The 19,141-nt window shown below is 41.8% G+C and overlaps 1 protein-coding gene across 3 annotated transcripts in view; it reads left to right on the top strand.

Annotated features, from left to right (window-relative positions):
- DET1 (DET1 partner of COP1 E3 ubiquitin ligase) overlaps positions 1–18,777 on the top strand; it is a 63,521-nt gene extending 44,744 nt beyond the window's left edge. For 2 of the 3 annotated variants that reach the window (XM_075207760.1, XM_075207758.1), the window contains exon 5: positions 18,091–18,776. In XM_075207760.1, coding sequence (XP_075063861.1) covers positions 18,091–18,280 — 190 coding nt within the window. In that variant the 3' untranslated portion in view covers positions 18,281–18,776. Of the gene's footprint in view, positions 1–18,090 lie in introns of all 3 variants that reach the window. The other variant, XM_075207759.1, reaches the window with a different exon arrangement.
- Positions 18,778–19,141: the final 364 nt, after the last annotated feature.

The raw sequence follows: 19,141 nt of genomic DNA, 5'->3' as shown, positions 1-19,141 counted from the left end.
TAAACTAGATAGATCATCGCAACCATCTACCCGTACAATGGACAATATAACTGGCCCCTCAGCTGCCTTTGCTAAGCTCCTGGCAGAGTTCGGACTTTACGATGTGTGGAGGACTTATGCCCCAATGGAGCGAGATTATACGTATTACTCCTCTGTGCACAATTCTTATTCCAGAATTGATCTGATTTTGTCAGATAAATGGTCCCTTCAGAATACCAGATCAATTAAGATCCTCCCCATATCGTGGTCTGATCATGCCCCGGTAGTCTGGACCTGGCGATACCCTCAGCAGGTAATTCCCCCTGGCTCATGGCGTATGGCCCCATACCTTTTGACGTCACCTGAAGCAAAAATAGCTCTTAAAGAAACGTTTGACATGTTTATTGACACTAACTCACCTGAGGACACATCCGTGTTTAACTTTTGGTGCACGCTCAAAGCGGTAATGCGTGGCACAGCCATCCAGACTGGAGCCAGACTTAAGCGGGCGTATCTGAGTAATCAGATGAGGTTGGAGGCGGAGTTGTCCTCTCTTGAGTCTCAAAATAAAACCCATCCCTCAGAAGATCTTAAGGCCCGTCTATCCCAAACCAGGAATCAATTACAAAACTTATTACTCCTCCGCACCCAGCAGGCCTTAAGTAGATTACGCCAGAAATATTATGTATCAGGAAATAGAGCAGGGAGACTGCTTGCTAGAAAACTGCGTGGTCAGAGGGCTCAAAACCGCATTAAATATTTAACTGACGAATCGGGTATTAGAACATCTAATCCGAGGGATATAGCTAATAAATTTGCGGCCTACTATTCTAAACTGTATAACCTCTGTGACTGTGATTCCTCTCCCCAACCAACTTCAATTTTGATTGAAGAGTTTTTAAGTGAGTTAAAACTACCATCTCTGGACACTGATTCGTTAACCACTCTGAATGCACCTTGGACGCAGTCTGAGATTGTGCATATTATAAAATCCATTCCTAAAGATAAAGCTCCGGGACCAGATGGATTCATCAATAATTTTTATGCTACATTTCAGACTGAACTCACCCCACTCTTAGAACAGTTATATAACGCAGGCACTCGCCAAGGGAATTTTCCGCCAGAGATGCTAGAATCACGCATTGTCACGATTCCCAAGCCGGGCAAGGACCCAACCCAATGCCAGAACTATAGACCAATCGCCCTTCTCAATACAGATATAAAAATCTATGCTAAACTAATCGCTAATAGGCTTAGCCCCCTCATTCCGACCTTGATCCATCCAGACCAAGTAGGCTTTGTCCTCGGTCGACAAGCATCGGACAATACCCGTAGAACTATCAATATTATAGAACAGGCCAATAAATATCACCATGAATTGTTAGTTATGTCATTAGACGCGGAAAAAGCCTTTGATAGGCTCCATTGGGGCTATATGGGGAAGGTCCTTGCTCGATTTGGTTTCTGCGGTGAAATATTTCAATCTATATTAGCTTTGTATAGGGGCCCCTCTGCAGCGGTCTATAGCAATGGTTTTACATCAGATAAATTCACACTCTCCAACGGTACTAGGCAGGGCTGCCCCCTTTCGCCTCTCATTTTCCTTTTAGCTATTGAACCCCTGGCTGAGCAAATTAGACAACACCCTCAACTCCCAGGCATCACTTTAGCCGCAACCACCCATAAACTATGTCTATTTGCAGATGACATTTTGCTATATGTGACTAGCCCGGAGACCTCTCTGCCACTCTTACATGATTTGCTACAGAAATTCGGAAGAGTCTCCTTTTACAAACTGAACACGTCCAAAACAGACGCCCTCCCTATCAATATAGAAGATTCTCTCCTGGTACGACTGAAGGCGACCTATCCATATTCCTGGAGGTCCCTCTCTATGCCCTATCTAGGGATTATGATCACTCCCCTCCTAGACTCCCTGGTTGAGGCTAATTACACTCCACTGCTGGTACAACTAAACGCTTTAGTAAAATCATGGCAATATCATGAGATCTCCTGGCTAGGCAGGATAGCCACGTTTAAAATGTCCCTCCTACCCAAAATGATGTATCTATTTAGGACTTTGCCGTTTAAGCTGCCCAAAAGCTACATGGATAAACTACGTGGTCTACTTACCTCCTATGTGTGGAAGGATAAACCACCTAAACTTAACCATACTACCATGTCCCGTCCAAGAAAGACAGGGGGTCTTGCCTTACCGGATCTGGTAAAATACCAGGAAGCAGCCATCTTAGCTCAGCTCCGAGATTGGTCTCTTCCAGGTTCCCACAAACCCTGGGTTGACCTGGAGAGAGGCCTTAATCAGGCATTCCCATTGGCTGATCTCCTTTGGATCCCCAAGTCCTGGAGACCCTCTCAGGCCACCCTACCACGTCTTACGAGCGATGCTCTTATAATTTGGGATAAATTTCTAAAGGCATCTAATTCCGTCTCCCTTCCTACCTCTAATCTCTCTATCCTTGCTTTAGCTAAACTCATACCTAATTTAAATCTATCCCTGTGGTGCTCAAGGGGCATTACTACTGTCAAAAAGCTTTACTCTGACACATCCCTATTATCTTTCTCTGATTTGAGGGAAAAATTCCAAATCCCTAATCAAGATTTCTATAAATATCTCCAAGTGAGGCATTGGTTACATGCAGTCTGCACACAAGACACCCCCTTACAACACCCTCCAGCCCTCTTGTTTTCCAGACTCTCAACTGGAACTAACAAAGCAGCTGTCTCCTTTTGGTACACTCACCTCAACACAAGGCAACAGGCGGTGAAAGCCCCCTCACAATTAGCCTGGGAGAGAGATCTTGGCCGGGAATTTGAACCAGATCAATGGAATAGAATTTATCAGACTGCCCATCGAATGTCGAGGTGTTTGAACCACACGGAGATGCTCTATAAGCTGCTCCACAGACTTTATATGACCCCTGATAGATTGCATAAAATGTGGCCAGCCCAGACTAGGGCCTGTTGGCGTGAATGTGGGGAAATAGGGGACATATTCCATGTCTTCTGGAGTTGTCCCGTGGCACGTGCTCTCTGGGCAGAGGTATATATCTTGGTAGCTAAGGTCACCCGAACTCTGATCCCTAATACTCCAGAAGTAGCACTTCTACACTTTTTCCCTCCACAAGTTTTATTGGGGGATCGATATGTCATAGGCCACATTTTTATAGCTACCCGTGCAGTGATAGCCCAAGCATGGAAATCAACTACGTTACCCTCCATATCTAAAATAATCTCTAAGGTCCAGCTAAACTGCGACATGGAAACCATGGGAATACCCTACACCTCTTCTGCCTCATCTCCCCACATCATATGGTTTGATTGGAACAGATTTGTCTCCAAAACGTCAGTTTAATCAACCGCTTCGAGGCCCCCTCACAATATGTCACAATATGTCACAGTAATATCTGGAAGTGGTTACCCAGGCTATATATTCAACAATTGGTAATTTATTACGATGCTGGGATTTATACAATTTTTTCTTTTTTATTTATTTTTCTTATGCTACTGACATGTATCGATTTGTACTGCCTCCCTTCCCCTCCCCCCCCTACCTTCCCCCTCTCACCCTTTGTTCTTTAAAATGTGCACTTTTTCTTTTATGTCTGTACCCTGTAATTAAAAGCTTTAATAAAAACCATTATTGAAAAAAAAAAAAAGGCTTCTAAACAGGTGGTCAGGTTCCCTCCCTCAGCAGAGCTGAGAGATATTGCAGAGAACTCTTGGAAGCATCCGGATAAGAGGTTCACTATGCCTAAAAAGTTTGGATCATTATATCCTTTACAAGAGGAGGATATGACCCGATGTGAACAGGTGGCGAAAGTAGAATCGCCTGTGGCGAGATTGGTTCGCCAGACCACGCTACCAGTACCAGGAACGGCTGCCCTACAGGACTCGACCAATCGGAAGTTAGAAACTTTTCTAAAATTGGTCTTTACGGCCGCTGGTACAAACTTCAGACCGGCGTTGTCTTCGGCCTGGGTAGCAAGGGCTATGGAAGCCTGGGCTGGGCAGTTAGAGTCTGCATTACAGGATTCGGAACTGCTCCCCCTGGCCATGCACCTTAAGGAGGTGGCAGGTTATGTATATGAGGCGGCCCAGAATTCAGCCTCCATATCATCTTCTATTTCTGCTACAGCAGTAGCAGCAAGAAGAACATTATGATTAAGAGCTTGGGATGCGGATTTGGAGTCAAAGAGATCATTAGAATCCATTCCGTATACTAGTGGGGTGCTATTTGGTCCAGAGTTGGACTCCTGGATCTCACAGGCCTTCGGGGGGGAAGAGTACGTCTTTGCCTGTGAATGCTCCTAGACCCAGGGCTCCAAGGTTTAGTTCTTTTAGACAGCCTTTTCGTGGGGGCGTGTCTGGCAGAGGCCAGACAGTCAGGTCAAGGGCTGCTGGAGGTAGGAGACAGTCGCTTAGAGGAAGGTCATCCTTTTCCTCCACAGCAGGAAGGTCCTCTTCCGCCAAGCTTCCGGATAGACCGGCAGCGTGACTACCACCCTCCTCTGGTAACAGAGGGTGGGGTGGAAGGATGTCTGCTTGGGTTCCCCCAGCAGTGGACATAGTCCTTGGCGGACAGGTGGGTTCAGGGGATCATGGGAAGGGGTTACATGATAGAGTTGGTGGGGCCAGCTTCACACAGGTTTTTTGTAACCAGTTTACCCCGCTGTCCTCAGAAAAGACAGGCAATGCTCTCTTCTGTCGATTTTGCTTCTTTCAAAGAAGATTATTGTAGAGGTTCCGGAGTACCAAAGAAGGGAAGGGTTTTACTCAAACCTCTTCTTGGTACGGAAACCGGATGGTTCGTTCAGACCAGTGCTGAACCTCAAGCAGCTAAATCTTCATCTGAAGGTAGATTCCTTCCGGATGGAATCCCTGAGATCTGTCATAAATGGCCTGGAGGCAGGCCAGTTCATGGCATCAATAGACATCAAGGATGCCTATCTCCATGTTCCGATCTGCAAGGGACATCAGCCGCTTCTCAGATTCACGGTAGGCTCAACTCACTATCAGTTCAGGGCTCTTCCGTTCGGGCTTGCCACAGCCCCAAGGGTGTTTACGAAGATTATGGCAATTATGGAGGCACTCCTTCACTCCAAGGGGGTGCAGATTGTACCTTATTTGGACGATTTTCTAATCAAGGCGTCAACAGCTCAGTTGTTGGAACAACATCTTCGCCTTACGGTGAGGGTGCTGGAACGACACGGTTGGCTCCTGAATGGAATAAAGTCGCAAATGATCCCATGTCAAAGAATGACATTTTTGGGATTGATAATTGATACTGCAGACAGCAGAGTCTTTCTTCCGGAGGACAAGGTAAGGTCCTTACTGGAGTGGACAGACAAAGTTCTGTCACACAGGAGGCTGTCAGTACTCGTGTATGAAGCTGCTAGGGAAGATGGTGGCATCTTTCGAGACGCTTCCGTATGGAAGGATTCACTCCAGATGTCTTCAATGGGACATTCTGAGGAAGTGGTCAGGGTCTTTCCTCTGTTTGGATCGCCAGTGGATGACATTATCTCTGGAGACGAGAAGGTCCCTCAGTTGGTGGTTGTTGAAGGACAACCTATCAAAAGGCAGGTCCTTTGCCCAGTGGCCCTGGATCTTAGTATCCACGGACGCCAGTCTGAGTGGTTGGGGGGCAGTGGTCCTTCACCTAAGGATGCAGGGTCTGTGGTTAGAAAGACAGTCGGTTCTTTCTATAAATGTGCTGGAACTCATGGCCATCTTGAAAGCACTGAGGAGGGTTTAGAGTGTTTTACAAGGAAGGCCTGTCCGCATCCATTCCGACAATGCCACGGCAGTATCATACATAAACAGACAAGGGGGCACCAGGAGTGCAGGAGCGATGAGGGTCACGTTTCAGATTTTTGCCTGGGCAGAAAGGAACGTGCCTGCGCTGTCAGCGGTTTTCATCCCAGGGAAACAGAACGTGCAGGCAGACTATCTAAGTTGGCACGAAGTTCTGTCAGGGGAGTGGGCTCTGCATCCGGAAGTGTTCCAGTTGCTGGTGGACAGGTGGGGACTTCCGGATCGAGACCTGATGGCGTCAAGAGTCAACAGGAAAGTTCCAGAGTTGTGTGCAAGAACGAGATCCACTTGCAGTGGCAGTGGACGTCTTAACCTGAACTTCAGGTTAGGTTACCTGTTTCCCCCCATATCAATGATTCCCAGGGTCCTTCGAAGGGTCAGACAGGGAGATCGACCAGTCATTCTGGTGGCTCCAGCCTGGCCGCGAAGAGTATGTTTCCCGGAGATTCTTCTTGTGGCAGTAGGTCAAGGGCTTCGGTTGCCACTTCGAAGAGATCTGCTGACCCAGGGACCGTTCTTACATCAGAATCTAGACCGGCTGAATTTAATGGCATGGCTTTTGAATCCGGTCTGTGGAGATCGAGAGGGTTCTCTGTGAGTGTGGTAGACACTCTCCTCAAAGCTAGAAAGCCAGTTTCGGCTAGGATTTATCACTGCATCTGGCATGCATATATAAGGTGGTGTAAAAGAGAAATCTTACAATTCAAAGTCTTTTTGTCTGGCTAGATTTCTGGCCTTTTTACAGGGTGGCTTGGATGCGGGTCTCCGATTGGGAACCCTAAAGGTTCAGGTGTCAGCGTTGTCAGTGTATTTTCACAGACAGCTGGCGGAGATTCCAGATGTTAAGACTTTCTTGCAGGGAGTGCTTCACATCCAGCCGCCCTACGTGCATCCAACGGATCCTTGGGATCTAAATCTAGTCCTTAGTATGTTGCAGGAGCCTCCATTTGAACCGCTACACTCAGCGTAATTGCGGTTCTTGACTTGGAAGGCAGTCTTCCTGCTGGCTATTGCCTCAGCCAGGAGGGTCTCCGAGCTGGGGGCCTTATCTTGCAAGGAACCTTATCTGGTCTTTCATGAGGATAGGGCAGTTTTAAGGACTATTCCATCCTTCCTCCCTAAGGTGGTGTCGGGTTTCCATATCAATCAGGAAATAGTAGTTCCGGTGTTCAGAGAGGAGCCTCGGGCTACTGGAACAAAGGGAAGTAAATGTTTGGATGTGGTTAGGGCGCTGCAGATATATGTTAAGAGAACTGCAAAGATATGTACGACAGATTCTCTATTTGTGTTATTTGATATTTCTAGACGAGGATGGCCAGCGTCTAAGCAATCAATTGCTAGATGGCTTACCCTAACAGTTAGGGAGGCCTATGTCCGTACTAACCGTCCTGTGCCGAAGCGTATTGTTGCCCATTCTACACGTTCGGTTGGGGCGTCTTGAGCGGCGCAGAATGGGGCCTCAGCAGACCAGCTATTCAGGGCAGCCACCTGGTCCTCGGTCCATACTTTCACAAAATTCTACCAATTTAATGTTTTTGCGTCTGAGGACGCCTCATTTGGTTGTAGTGCTCTACGTGCTGGGCTATCAGAGCAGTCCCACCCATCAGAGGGACTGCTTTAGTAAGTCCCCATGCTTAGCAGTGTCCCCCAGATGGATGAAAGAGAAAAGAGGATTTATACTTACGATAAATCGGTTTCTCTGATTCCATCTGGGGGACACTGTGGTCCCTCTTTTTACTTTGTTTTGTGCATCTTGGTTGATTGGCCTATCTTCCTAGGGCTTTGTTAATCAAACTGAGTTCTGTGGGGAATTGGCGGGGGGATATGTCTGTCTGCAGCAAAAGATTAACTGTTTAGGTGCCAGACTCCTCCCTACCCTACTCAACCCCATGGTTAGCAGTGTCCCCCAGATGGAATCAGAGAAACCGATTTATCGTAAGTATAAATCCTCTTTTTTAAGGGGGGGAGAGAGGGTTGGTGGTAGCCTGATATTTTCAGAATCTTAACATTAGCCATAATGTTGTCTAATCCATGGAGCTATCGGCCTTTCTGTAAACAAGAAAAGAGGCTTCTTTGTTACCTTTCAATTTTAAAAAATGTCCCTTGTTTTAGAAATCTTGTTGTTAGTTTGTTTTTAACTTGTTTTCAATATCTGAACATAGCCTTATCTGTGTGGAGTTTGTATGATCCCCCCGTGATTGCGTGGGTTTCCTCCAAGGGTGCTCCGGTTTCCTCCCACACTCCAAAAACATACAGGTATGTTAATTGGCTGCTATCAAAAATGACCCTGGTCTCTCTCTCGGTCTCTCTCTCGGTCTCTCTCAGTCTCTCTTGGTCTCTCTCTCTCTCTCTTGGTCTCTCTCTCTCTCTGTCTCTCTCTCTCTCTCTTGGTCTCTCTCTCTCTCTCTCGGTCTCTCTCTCTCTCTCTCGGTCTCTCTCTCTCTCTCTCGGTCTCTCTCTCTCTCTCTCGGTCTCTCTCTCTCTCTCTCGGTCTCTCTCTCTCTCTCTCTCGGTCTCTCGGTCTCTCTCTCTCGGTCTCTCGGTCTCTCGGTCTCTCTCTCGGTCTCTCGGTCTCTCTCTCGGTCTCTCGGTCTCTCTCTCTCTCTGTCTCTCTCTCTCTCTGTCTCTCTCTGTCTCTGTCTCTCTCTGTCTCTCTCTCTTTCTGTCTCTCTCTCTTTCTGTCTCTCTCTCTCTCTCTGTCTCTCTCTCTCTCTCTCGGTGTCTCTCTCACGGTGTCTCTCTCTCTCTCTCTCTCTCGGTGTCTCTCTCTCGGTGTCTCTCTCTCTCTCTCTCTCGGTGTCTCTCTCTCGGTGTCTCTCTCTCTCTCGGTGTCTCTCTCTCTCTCGGTGTCTCTCTCTCTCTCGGTGTCTCTCTCTCGGTGTCTCTCTCTCTCTCGGTGTCTCTCTCTCTCTCGGTGTCTCTCTCTCTCTCGGTGTCTCTCTCTCTCTCGGTGTCTCTCTCTCCTTCTCTCTCTCTCGGTGTCTCTCTCTCTCTCTCGGTCTGTCTCTCTCTCCTTCTCTCTCTCTCTCTCTCGGTCTGTCTCTCTCTCTCTCTTTCACTCTCTCTCTCTTTCACTCTCTCTCTCTCTCTCTTTCACTCTCTCTTTCTCTTTCACTCTCTCTTTCTCTCTCTCTTTCACTCTCTCTCTCTCTTTCACTCTCTCTCTCTCTCTCTCTCTCTCTCTCTCTCTCACTCACTCTCTCTCTCTCTTTCACTCTCTCTTTCTCTTTCACTCTCTCTTTCTCTTTCACTCTCTCTTTCTCTCTCTCTCTCTCTCTCTCTCTCTCTCTCTCTCTTCTATATTAGGGAATTTAGAATGTAAGCTCCAATGGGGCAGGGACTGATGTGAATGAGTTCTCTGTACAGCGCTGCAGAATCAGTAGCGCTATATAAATTGATGATGAATGTTTCTGTCATTTCGCTTCTGTCACTTCTCTCCTCTTAGCTGTAAATGCTCAGTTTTCGAAGTCATTGTTTTTAAAATCTAGATGCCAGAAAGAGAGATTTATATCCAATGAGATCAACAGAACCTCCCAAAATAAACACCACCAGTATGATTTTTAATCTTTGTCTCCTGGAACATGCCCAATCATGATTATAATTCTTTTTTTTTTTCACATATGATGTTACAACTATAGGATATAGTTGTGACATCATTTGTTACTGTTTGTTTATGAGCATTAAGATAAGATCATGAAAAAGTTTTGTTTATATCTTTAAAATTAGGAAAGTATATTTGAAATATTTTTGTTGTTGGGTTTCCCTCTGAACTGCATTAAAATCCTATTTATACTTGCCAAGAAAATCAGCCTTGTTGCTAGGCAACACATCATATTAAATTTGGTGCAAACACACTCATGCTGGACCTTTGTTTGACAAAATGAAAACAAGGTACATACATTTATTGAATTTTTCATGTTGAGGAGCAGTTTGCCTACCAAATAGATTGTTTCTACTGTATTGCTGTGGATTAAGAGAGAAACATTGCTAATGATGGAAAATTAGTAATTGTATTGCTAGAAGTCCATTTTGTAGCTCTCCATAAACAACCTAAAGTTCTACCACAAAACACACTATCGGCCTTGTAGTGTGTGCAACAGAAATGGCACAAGTAAGTGTTCTGAGGTGCCCGTATTTTAAGATACCTGTAACTCCGCATAGTGTGTTAAATGTGTCCAAGATACATTTAAAGTGCATCAAGATGGGCTGCATACTCCAGAAGCCAACATTATCAACTTTATGGTGGTGACTGGTGTGATTGAAGCACCATCCCTCATACCCCAAGTTGTGGGAGGACAAACATCATTGGATTCCCCTGTAACAGGCTGTGAAAGACAGAGCTGGTGACACTATAACAGGGACACTTCCCATGTGCAGCTTTTTCACTGGTAACATCAAACTTCATATCAAAGTTCCTATGCAAACTTATTTTGTCATTACCCCCTAGCTTCTGTAATGAGGTTAATTACTAGTTGCATTTCACTCAAATGTTTTTTGTAATATTGCTGGTAAAAGTTATTAGGTGGTGCAAATTATTTAATGTATTAGATTTATAAAGCATCAACATATTGCGCTGCTCAGTAGGTTGAGAGAAACATGATAAAAACAGATGACATACAATGTCAGGAAAGATGTCCCTGTCCACAGGATCTTGCAGTCTAAAATATGCAAATGAATTCATTTTATTATACTCCTTATAGGGAAAAGGGAGGAATTACAGTTATAAGGATTAACCCATAATTGTAGTGAATAAAGCGTAGTCCTAAGGGACTGCATTGTAAATACTGTATATCAAATGAATCCATTTATAATTTGTATTTCTATTTAAGATAGGTTGTAATGCACATTACTTCAAAGCAAAGCCTGTTCTCAATTGGTTAATAACCTAACTCAAGGTGTAAAATGTGAGGTCAGAAATACTTGCCTGTGTTTATTCTGTGGTCCTGCAAACCCAAGAACTACAAGATAACATTGTCACCATAATGGGGAACTGAGCAGCTTCAAAGTTCCCCTGGGGTGAGCGATGTCCTAGTGCTAGAGTGATTTTTTTGGCACCTAAAGAGACATTAAGGAACAGACCTAGCAGGGGATCCTACACCAGGAAACATGGGCTCTATGACCACGTGATGGCTTGCTATATTTTAAATAGGCAAATATAGTCATATTTCTAAAATACTACTTAGAATCAATATAATTTGTGATCACCACATATACATAAATAGTATGATCAGGCAGGGATTAAGAGGAAAGGAGTATCAGCTTAGATAATACACTTGACCTATATATGTTTGGTTTCTGCAGATTAATAAATCCAATAAAAATTACCAATGATAAAATTGGGTCTGTGGGACCCTCCCCAGAAAAGATGTTACCTCTTAGTATTGGGAATAAAACAGGGAAGATGTAAATTGTGGGGGTAAAAGTAAAGGGAAGTTTCCCTTTACAAGGTAGCGCCGCTTTATTTTTAAGCTGCGAAGACGCCGATCTCACGCGAGTTGCAAAACCGGGGTATGATACATTTACCCCTAGGTGTTTCTGTATGTTGGATAAAGTTTTCAGTATCTATTGATATTATCTATGCTGACTAAATTGAATAGTTCCAAGGGTGGCATTTGACTGGTTATCATACACTTCCTTACTTTTCTCAGTGTGTATTGTATTATCTGAACAGCTGGTTTCATTTCGCTTGTCTTCTTTCTCAAATGGAAATGTTGCTACAGCAGTGAGAGGGTTTTTTATTTTCAGTAGTGAGCTTCATAGGGCCTGTTTCGAATTAAAGGGGGCATGTTACTTTTTTAGGCTTATGTGACCAGTTTTAGTAATTTTAACATAAACGTTAGGTATAGGACCTCTTATTACACTATAATAGTAGGTGACAGCAGGCAAAGCTATCCGTGAAAAAAGTATGAAAGCAATAAAAATAATATATCCAAGCCAGTGAAAGTAGTGACAAAATGTGGTGTTTTCCTGGAACTGTTCAGGTTAAATATTCCTGTCATCTGACACAAAACCATAATGGACATGACAGAATTTCTGCTAGGGAATATATTGGAGTACTGCAGGATGGATGTATACCAAGTGTTTCAGTCCTCTCCCTTATATCTGTAGTGGTGATATGTACATATATTACCACATATCTTTGTGGCTGAACCTCACATCGTGGGTTGCTGTTTCACTGCTGAAATAATAGTTATGCATGCAAGAAGTGTACCTTATCTGGCTAATCTCCTTAGTTGACTAGTCACTCAAGGGACAGTTTCCTTTTTCTTTGCCCTTAAAATTCATTGATTCTCAAAAACTGAATATTAAATAACAGGCTTTGTTGGAATCAGACTTCTACAATGGTTTTGATGCATTTGGTGCTCAAAAAGAAGCAAGGAAGTGGTCAGGCTATAAAACATAGTATCTCTAAAATATGTAATGCTCACTATGAAACTTGTCAGATATTTCACTAACCACATTTCTTTATTCTTAGTATTGCATGTTTTCCATCTTTGCCTGCCCTCTGTCTATGTTCCTAATTATCAGATTCCTCTAAGCCATCAAATAGGAGCAAAATGTATGTGAATAAAATACATTTTTAGAGCTGTAGCAATACACCAAATCGCCCGTCACTCCTGCATGACTCCTTCACCCGCGATTGTCTTCTCATGAATATAAGGACACACTGGTTACTATGGAAACATTTGCTTTTATGGTACTTATGGTGAATAGGCTACACTTCACGCTTGCCTCTCATCTACACAGAATCCTACTTTTCACCAAGCCTTTCCCATCTGCTCAAACCCTTCAGTGCACATGAAAATAAATAAATACTGATTATTATACTGTACTATGACAAGAGAAAAAATATATATATCATCCACCATCATCATCATTTATTTATATAGCGCCGACATATTCCATAGCGCTTTACAATTGGGGACAAACACAGTAACCTAATAAACAAACTGGGTAAAACAGACAAAGAGGTGAGAAGGCCCTGCTCATAGGTATATGTGTGTGTGTGTGTGTGTGTGTATATAGATAGATAGAAGATAGATATATATACACACACACACACACACACACACTCACACACTCTCTCACTCCACGGCAGGTAGTTTGTCATGTGCAGACATATAATTCCTGCTCTTATTCCATTGTTTGCTTTATTTATTTTTTGTGCAATGCTAAGATTTGTGATCTAACTAAACAATACTGAGCAACCTAAATTGTAAACTGGTTCTTATATGTATCCTGGCTTATCCTGGCATGGTGTGAAATTGCCCCTATAGAAAGATTTTCTAATAAAAAGGATTACTACTTTGCTGGTAACTTACCCATTAAAATGTAAGTATATCTATACATGTGTTTCTGGGCTGAATTACATTCAGTTGTATCTCTGCCATACGGTACATTACAGACAGTGAATGTGCGATTTGCCTACTGAATGGATCATTCTCAAAGTGGATATTGTAGAAAAACAAAGGTTTAATTTGAATTCAGTTGTGTAGATCTTTGTATGAGACATTTCAAAAGAGAAATTTTTCTTAAAGAATTTTGTCTCGCTGTGAAGGATATTCTAAAATGTGGGGTAAAGAAAAAAATATTTGAAAAATCTACTTCCCCCCTTCTTTCCACTAAATGCACTCAGATGTAATTCAGGACTTTTGAGTATAGGTTATGAAAATGTTATTTCTGAGGTAAAGTAAAATCTATAACTTATGAATAATTGACTTTAAAACTATTATGCTTGATTCTTCATCCTTTTCAAAAGACAAAAATATTCAATGCTTAATTTTCAGGGTAATATGGACAAACCCACCCACCATTGTATTTGTCAGACATTGCCTTGTAGGATATAGCAATAGGATAATATATAGGATATATCGTATTGTGCATTTATATGCTCCACTTTTGAAATAAAAGTATGTGTGTGTGTGTATGTATGTAATTGTGTGTGTGTGCGTGCGTATGTATATATATGTGTATGTGTATATATGTGTGTGTATGTATGTGTATATATGTGTGTGTGTATGTATGTGTATATATATATATATATATATATATATATCTCTATCTATCTTATTTAAATTATGATTTTATTTTGTGTTTTCTCTTCAACTTTTTAAGTGATGAATGAGCACAATTTTCCATCTCTTTACCCTTTTTACTTTTATTTTCCTTTCTCGTTCCACTCTTTTCTACCATATTGTAAGACTATATTTTGTATGTCTATAGCCAAAAAGAAAATGATGCTTCTCAGTGCCATGCAAGTATGCATTAGCGGGAGGCATTTCACTGTTACATCATATATTATATGTCATTTATATATGTAGAGCAATTGGTAATGATCTCACAGTTCAAAGCTTCACTGTACACACTGACCTCTGTCCACATTTTATGAAGTATTTCCAAAAATGCCTGGCGTGTTGAAGTATGGATTTGTCTGGATAACAGAGAGGGATTGGAGTTCCCCCCCCCCATCCCACCTTAAACTGAGTTACAGTGGATTAGGTGGGGGTTGGATGGAGGACTTTGCTTATAAACCTACATACAAGTAGAAAATGGAGACAAATAAGTTCAAGGAAAAGTGGGAACTTCAGTAGCAAGCACAATCTATAGGCAATGATTATTATTACATTAGAAACGTTTAAGCATATTTACAGTGCACTTATACCCATAAATTATTATACTATATGCAGCAGGTCCTCTTAATCTGCCCAGTTACTTGTCTGTGTCAAGAATTTATCGCTCATATTTGCACTAATAGGTTTTTTTGTATCAATTTGTTCTTGTCCTTGGGAGTTGTGTTTACTGTTTTAGACTATGCTACTTCATCATGAAGCTTGTTCCAGACCTCCACTAACCATTCAGCAATTTGGACCGGCTGGACTTACTTTACCACTGTTCCCTTTCGTTATCCCAAATGCGCCCTCTTGCCACAGTAGGAGGGGCTTACACCTGCTGCCACCACTGGACTCCTTACCAGCATCCAGTACCGGGTTTCTTCTGGGTAACTGAAGCTGCAGGTGTACCCAGTTACTGGTGTACCTGGGCTGGTACTCCTGACCTCTTACTATGGATCAGGGAAGCTGTGGATGGATTCCCCCTGGCCTATCAAACAGACCAGGGCTGCATGGGTAGCAGGCAGAGCGGTGGTACTGGAAAAGCTTGGGTCCAAACCTCAAAGACAGCCGGAGAACAGATTAGATTTAGGGTCTAATCTGAAGGTCACAGGAATACAGCAATATTGAAGATGTTTTCAAGCAGGTCTTTGAAGCAAGATGTTTATTTGTTCTCACTGGTTAAAGGTACCAGTGATCAGGTCAGTTGAAATCAGAAGAACAAGTTTCCAATACAATCTAGTGCCTTTTATACAGTTTAGACGCAGGCTATTTTTGGCATCAGGATATAACCCGTTTACACAAACATGGATTTACATGCATTTCAAAACCAATAATATTTACATTTAGTTATGAAATTCTTAAAAACCTTGCTGTGATATCCTGCATCTTATTTCAGAGGCAGGAGACCCACTAGCAAGTCAAAAGGTCTAACTGGCATGAATACTTCAGACAGTCTCCGAATACACACTCCCAAAGGAAAAGTGCAAACCTCAAAACAAGCCAACTTCTCTCATCACAGTACACAAAAGGTTTCGTAAACAAAGACTTATTGTATCACATAAATACATCAGAAAAGGCATTTGCTTTAAAAGGTTAAACAGAAAAACAAATTTTCTACCCTGGTCTCAGAAATAACGATTTCCTATCTCAACATATACACAGTATCAAACATAAGTGCTTGTGCAATTATCTAAATAAGCACCCTGCGTTATTTCCTTTAAATTCATACCAAAGTCATTTATAAGTGATCCAGTCACAATAAATATATATATATATTGCATGTGTGTATATAGATATGTGGATATATATAGAGATAGTTGGGGATATATATAGATATAGATATAGATATATAGATATATATATATAGATATATATATATATATATATATACACACACACACACGTGTGTGCATGTTTGGGTATTGAGACTGTAAGCTCCAATGGGGCAGGGACTAATGTGAATGAGTTCTCTGTACAGTGCTGTGGAATCAGTGGCGCTATATAAATAAATGGTGATGATGATATATATGACACAGATGTTCCTGACCCCATGCATACATCCATATGTTAGTCTTTTTATATTAAGTATAGATTGGTTTTTAGATACTTGGGGGATTTACAGTGTAGCAAGCGTCAAACAATTTTTTTTATCTCAAGCTATTCTACTGTCAGTACGTAATCCTAATCTCTTCATGTGTAATGTTAATGTTAAACACCAAACCACTGATATGTTTGACTTGCAATACCATAGCTATCTGCATGCTTTTCTGTTGAATAATGACAGATGCTTGTGATAATAAATATTTTAAATAGTTGACAACATCTGTAGTCTGACGGAGGTAACTGTCAGTCACTTGCAGGAAAAAAAAAGATGTGGCTGAATAGTGGAGACTTGCAAATGATTGACAGCTTCCTTCACTTAGATCACCCAGCTCAATGCCTCTTTTGAGAGGATGTTCAACTAAAAAGTACCGTTCACCAACTTGCCTCCCAAAGGTTACCAGCCTCCTGCTCCTCACTCAATAGGCTTCAGCAAAAGTTCCTTGTTTGTAATCGTAACCAGCAACCTGACAATTCAGCACAGGGTGAGAGGAGGAAAAAAAAAAAAGTGGTTTCTGCCCTCCTAGACAATGCCAGAGCGCAGGTTTACAGAGCAAAATATCGACATTTGCATAGTAGCTGAGGTTGTCACAGGCAGAAGGGGCAATTTGACTCAAAGGCAATCCGATTGAAGCACGCTAGGGGAGCACAGTTATACCTTGTCTTGTGGAGCAAATGCAGAACTGAGATTTCATTTGCGAATCAGGATTATTGTAATGAGATGAGGCTAGGCCCCCAGCACAGGGATGGTAGCCTCTGGTAGGAGGGGATACATGCTGACTTTTTTGCAATCCTTTCTGCTTAGAGGCACAAGCGGTCTCCTGACGAGCCTGGGATTAGTTTTCACTATAGCAGGGAGATCCCAGACTTGTCCAAATGCATAGTAAAAATGTTTTTTTGCTGTGGTATTACGCTTTTGGGAAACAGACTTCCCCCAATGCTATGTTTTCTCTATGCGCGTTGCATGATTGCAGTTGTTCCATGTTAAATGTTGGTTTGACTTTTATTTATCTTATCTTATTTTAAAAAAAAATGAATCTAAAATTTGACAAATGCTGGCGAATTTGTAAAGAGATATGTCAAATCTGTTCATGAATGTAATACCCAGCTGTTTCCAGCATCTTTAAAAAGTGACATGCAGTGTTTGCCTCAGAATTTTTTACCAGCCGGGTGGCATTAAAAAATAGGCAGGTGGGGGCAGTGTAATACTTTGCAATAATAGTGAAAAATGTTGGAGTTTATTGCCCACACCTGCCACGAGTGGTGATCAGTGGTCTAACACACTTTGCTGGCTGTAGTGCTCACATAGTGCCTCTTAAAACAGAAGAAACAATGGTTTATTCCATTATAATAGGACTCTGTTGGGCTTCAAAAGCCGGATGGAGCACCCAGGAAATAGGTACTGGGGAGAATACTGCATATGGATCAGTTCACATCAACTGATCCAATTTTGAATTACTTTCTTACCTTAGGTTTCCTAATTTTAATTTCAACAGTATAATTAATAGGCCATAAAAGCGAGCTACAAATCTTCAATTTGAATTTATACCATGTAGTTTTTGTTTTTAAGGGTTTCAAAATGTCAAAAATCTACAAATTTTGCCATTCATACATTTTTTTTCTCAGGCCAAGATTGAGATATATTAATAAAACATGTCCATATAAAATTTAGAATTGGGATCTCAGTGGGATCTTCTATTGTTAGTCATTTTTGTTTATAGTAACATGATGGAATTGACTGATTTTTGCACTATATTTCAGTTATATTTCAATTTTTTTCCAGACAGATGACCTCGCACCACCACCACCATCCCCCCTTCCCTTTCATAGCTTGGGCTAGTAGTGTCAATTTTGTGTGTGTGCATATGTTACCAGAAGTTTTTGCAAACTCTAATTTAAATCATAATAAAATATATTAAAACATACACCCAAAAGTATTGCAATACATTTTACACATCTAGCTTGGTGAAATGGACATCCACCCATAATGCTTACATAGTAGTGGATGTGATTGTGGTATATTATGAGCATTTTCTTGTCTACCATACATTTGTTTGTCTTCTAGGTTCTATGCAAGAGATTCTGGACTTCTGAAGTTTAAAATTCAGGCTGGACTACTTGGACGACCCATCAACCACACAGTGCGCAGGCTTGTGGCCTTCACGTTTCATCCATTTGAACCATTTGCAATATCTGTGCAGCGGACTAATGCTGAATATGTGGTGAACTTTCACATGAGACACAGTTGTACATAGAGGGAATCCAGAAATATGACCTGCTGCCTTAATCTTATCCATTTTATGTTTTTACTAGAGACCAAACCATACTGTTCACCTCAGGAGCTTGCAGTCCAAATTATTAATAAAATTGAGGATTTCAAAACATATCACCTTAATTTGTTTAATTTAGGAGGAGATAAATTAGGACTACTTTATCCTATAAATTAGCATGCCTTCATGCTAATTAATAGGATAAAGTAGTCCTTTTGGTCTTTTATTTTGCCACGACCAGTAGGACCGAGTTCCTGAATTAAGTTCTGTATACAGGAATTTAAAGGTCATACAGTGGAAGAAGCGCTACCAATTTTTTAGCAGAGCAATCTGCGGCAAACAATAATATGTTAATGGTGACAATTCTGTCTAAACCTACTCTGAAATAAGACTCACTATCGCCCAGCAAAACAAGCTGCCATTGGATCTGCATCAGCAAAATTATAGGGTCCGTATTGCTGGTATATATATATATATTGTACAGAATAAAATGAAGCTTTTTTTTTTTTTTTTTTTTAATAATCATTCACATGCATCTAGTTGAGCTATGATCTTTGAAATTTTGTGGATCATCAGTAGTATTGGGTGCTGGAAGTAGCTTGTTATTTCTCCCCATGAATCTGTGCTTTCCACTTGTTTTTTTTTTAAAGTTGGGTTATGGGTACACACTATGAAAGTTGTTTCATAGTGCAAGTTATGTACCTTTTAAGCATCTGATGCATAATGTTTCTTACCTAGCTCTCTGGTAGCCGTACAAATAATGGCTGCCAAACAGTGACTTTGCTACACAGGCACAGTCTTTCTGCTCTCAGCATATTATGTTATGGCAGAGGAGAAAGAAGGATG

The sequence above is a fragment of the Mixophyes fleayi genome, chromosome 4 (assembly GCF_038048845.1).
Source record: "Mixophyes fleayi isolate aMixFle1 chromosome 4, aMixFle1.hap1, whole genome shotgun sequence".
Taxonomy (NCBI): Eukaryota; Metazoa; Chordata; class Amphibia; order Anura; family Limnodynastidae; genus Mixophyes; species Mixophyes fleayi.
This window is presented reverse-complemented; position numbering and strand designations above follow the sequence as displayed.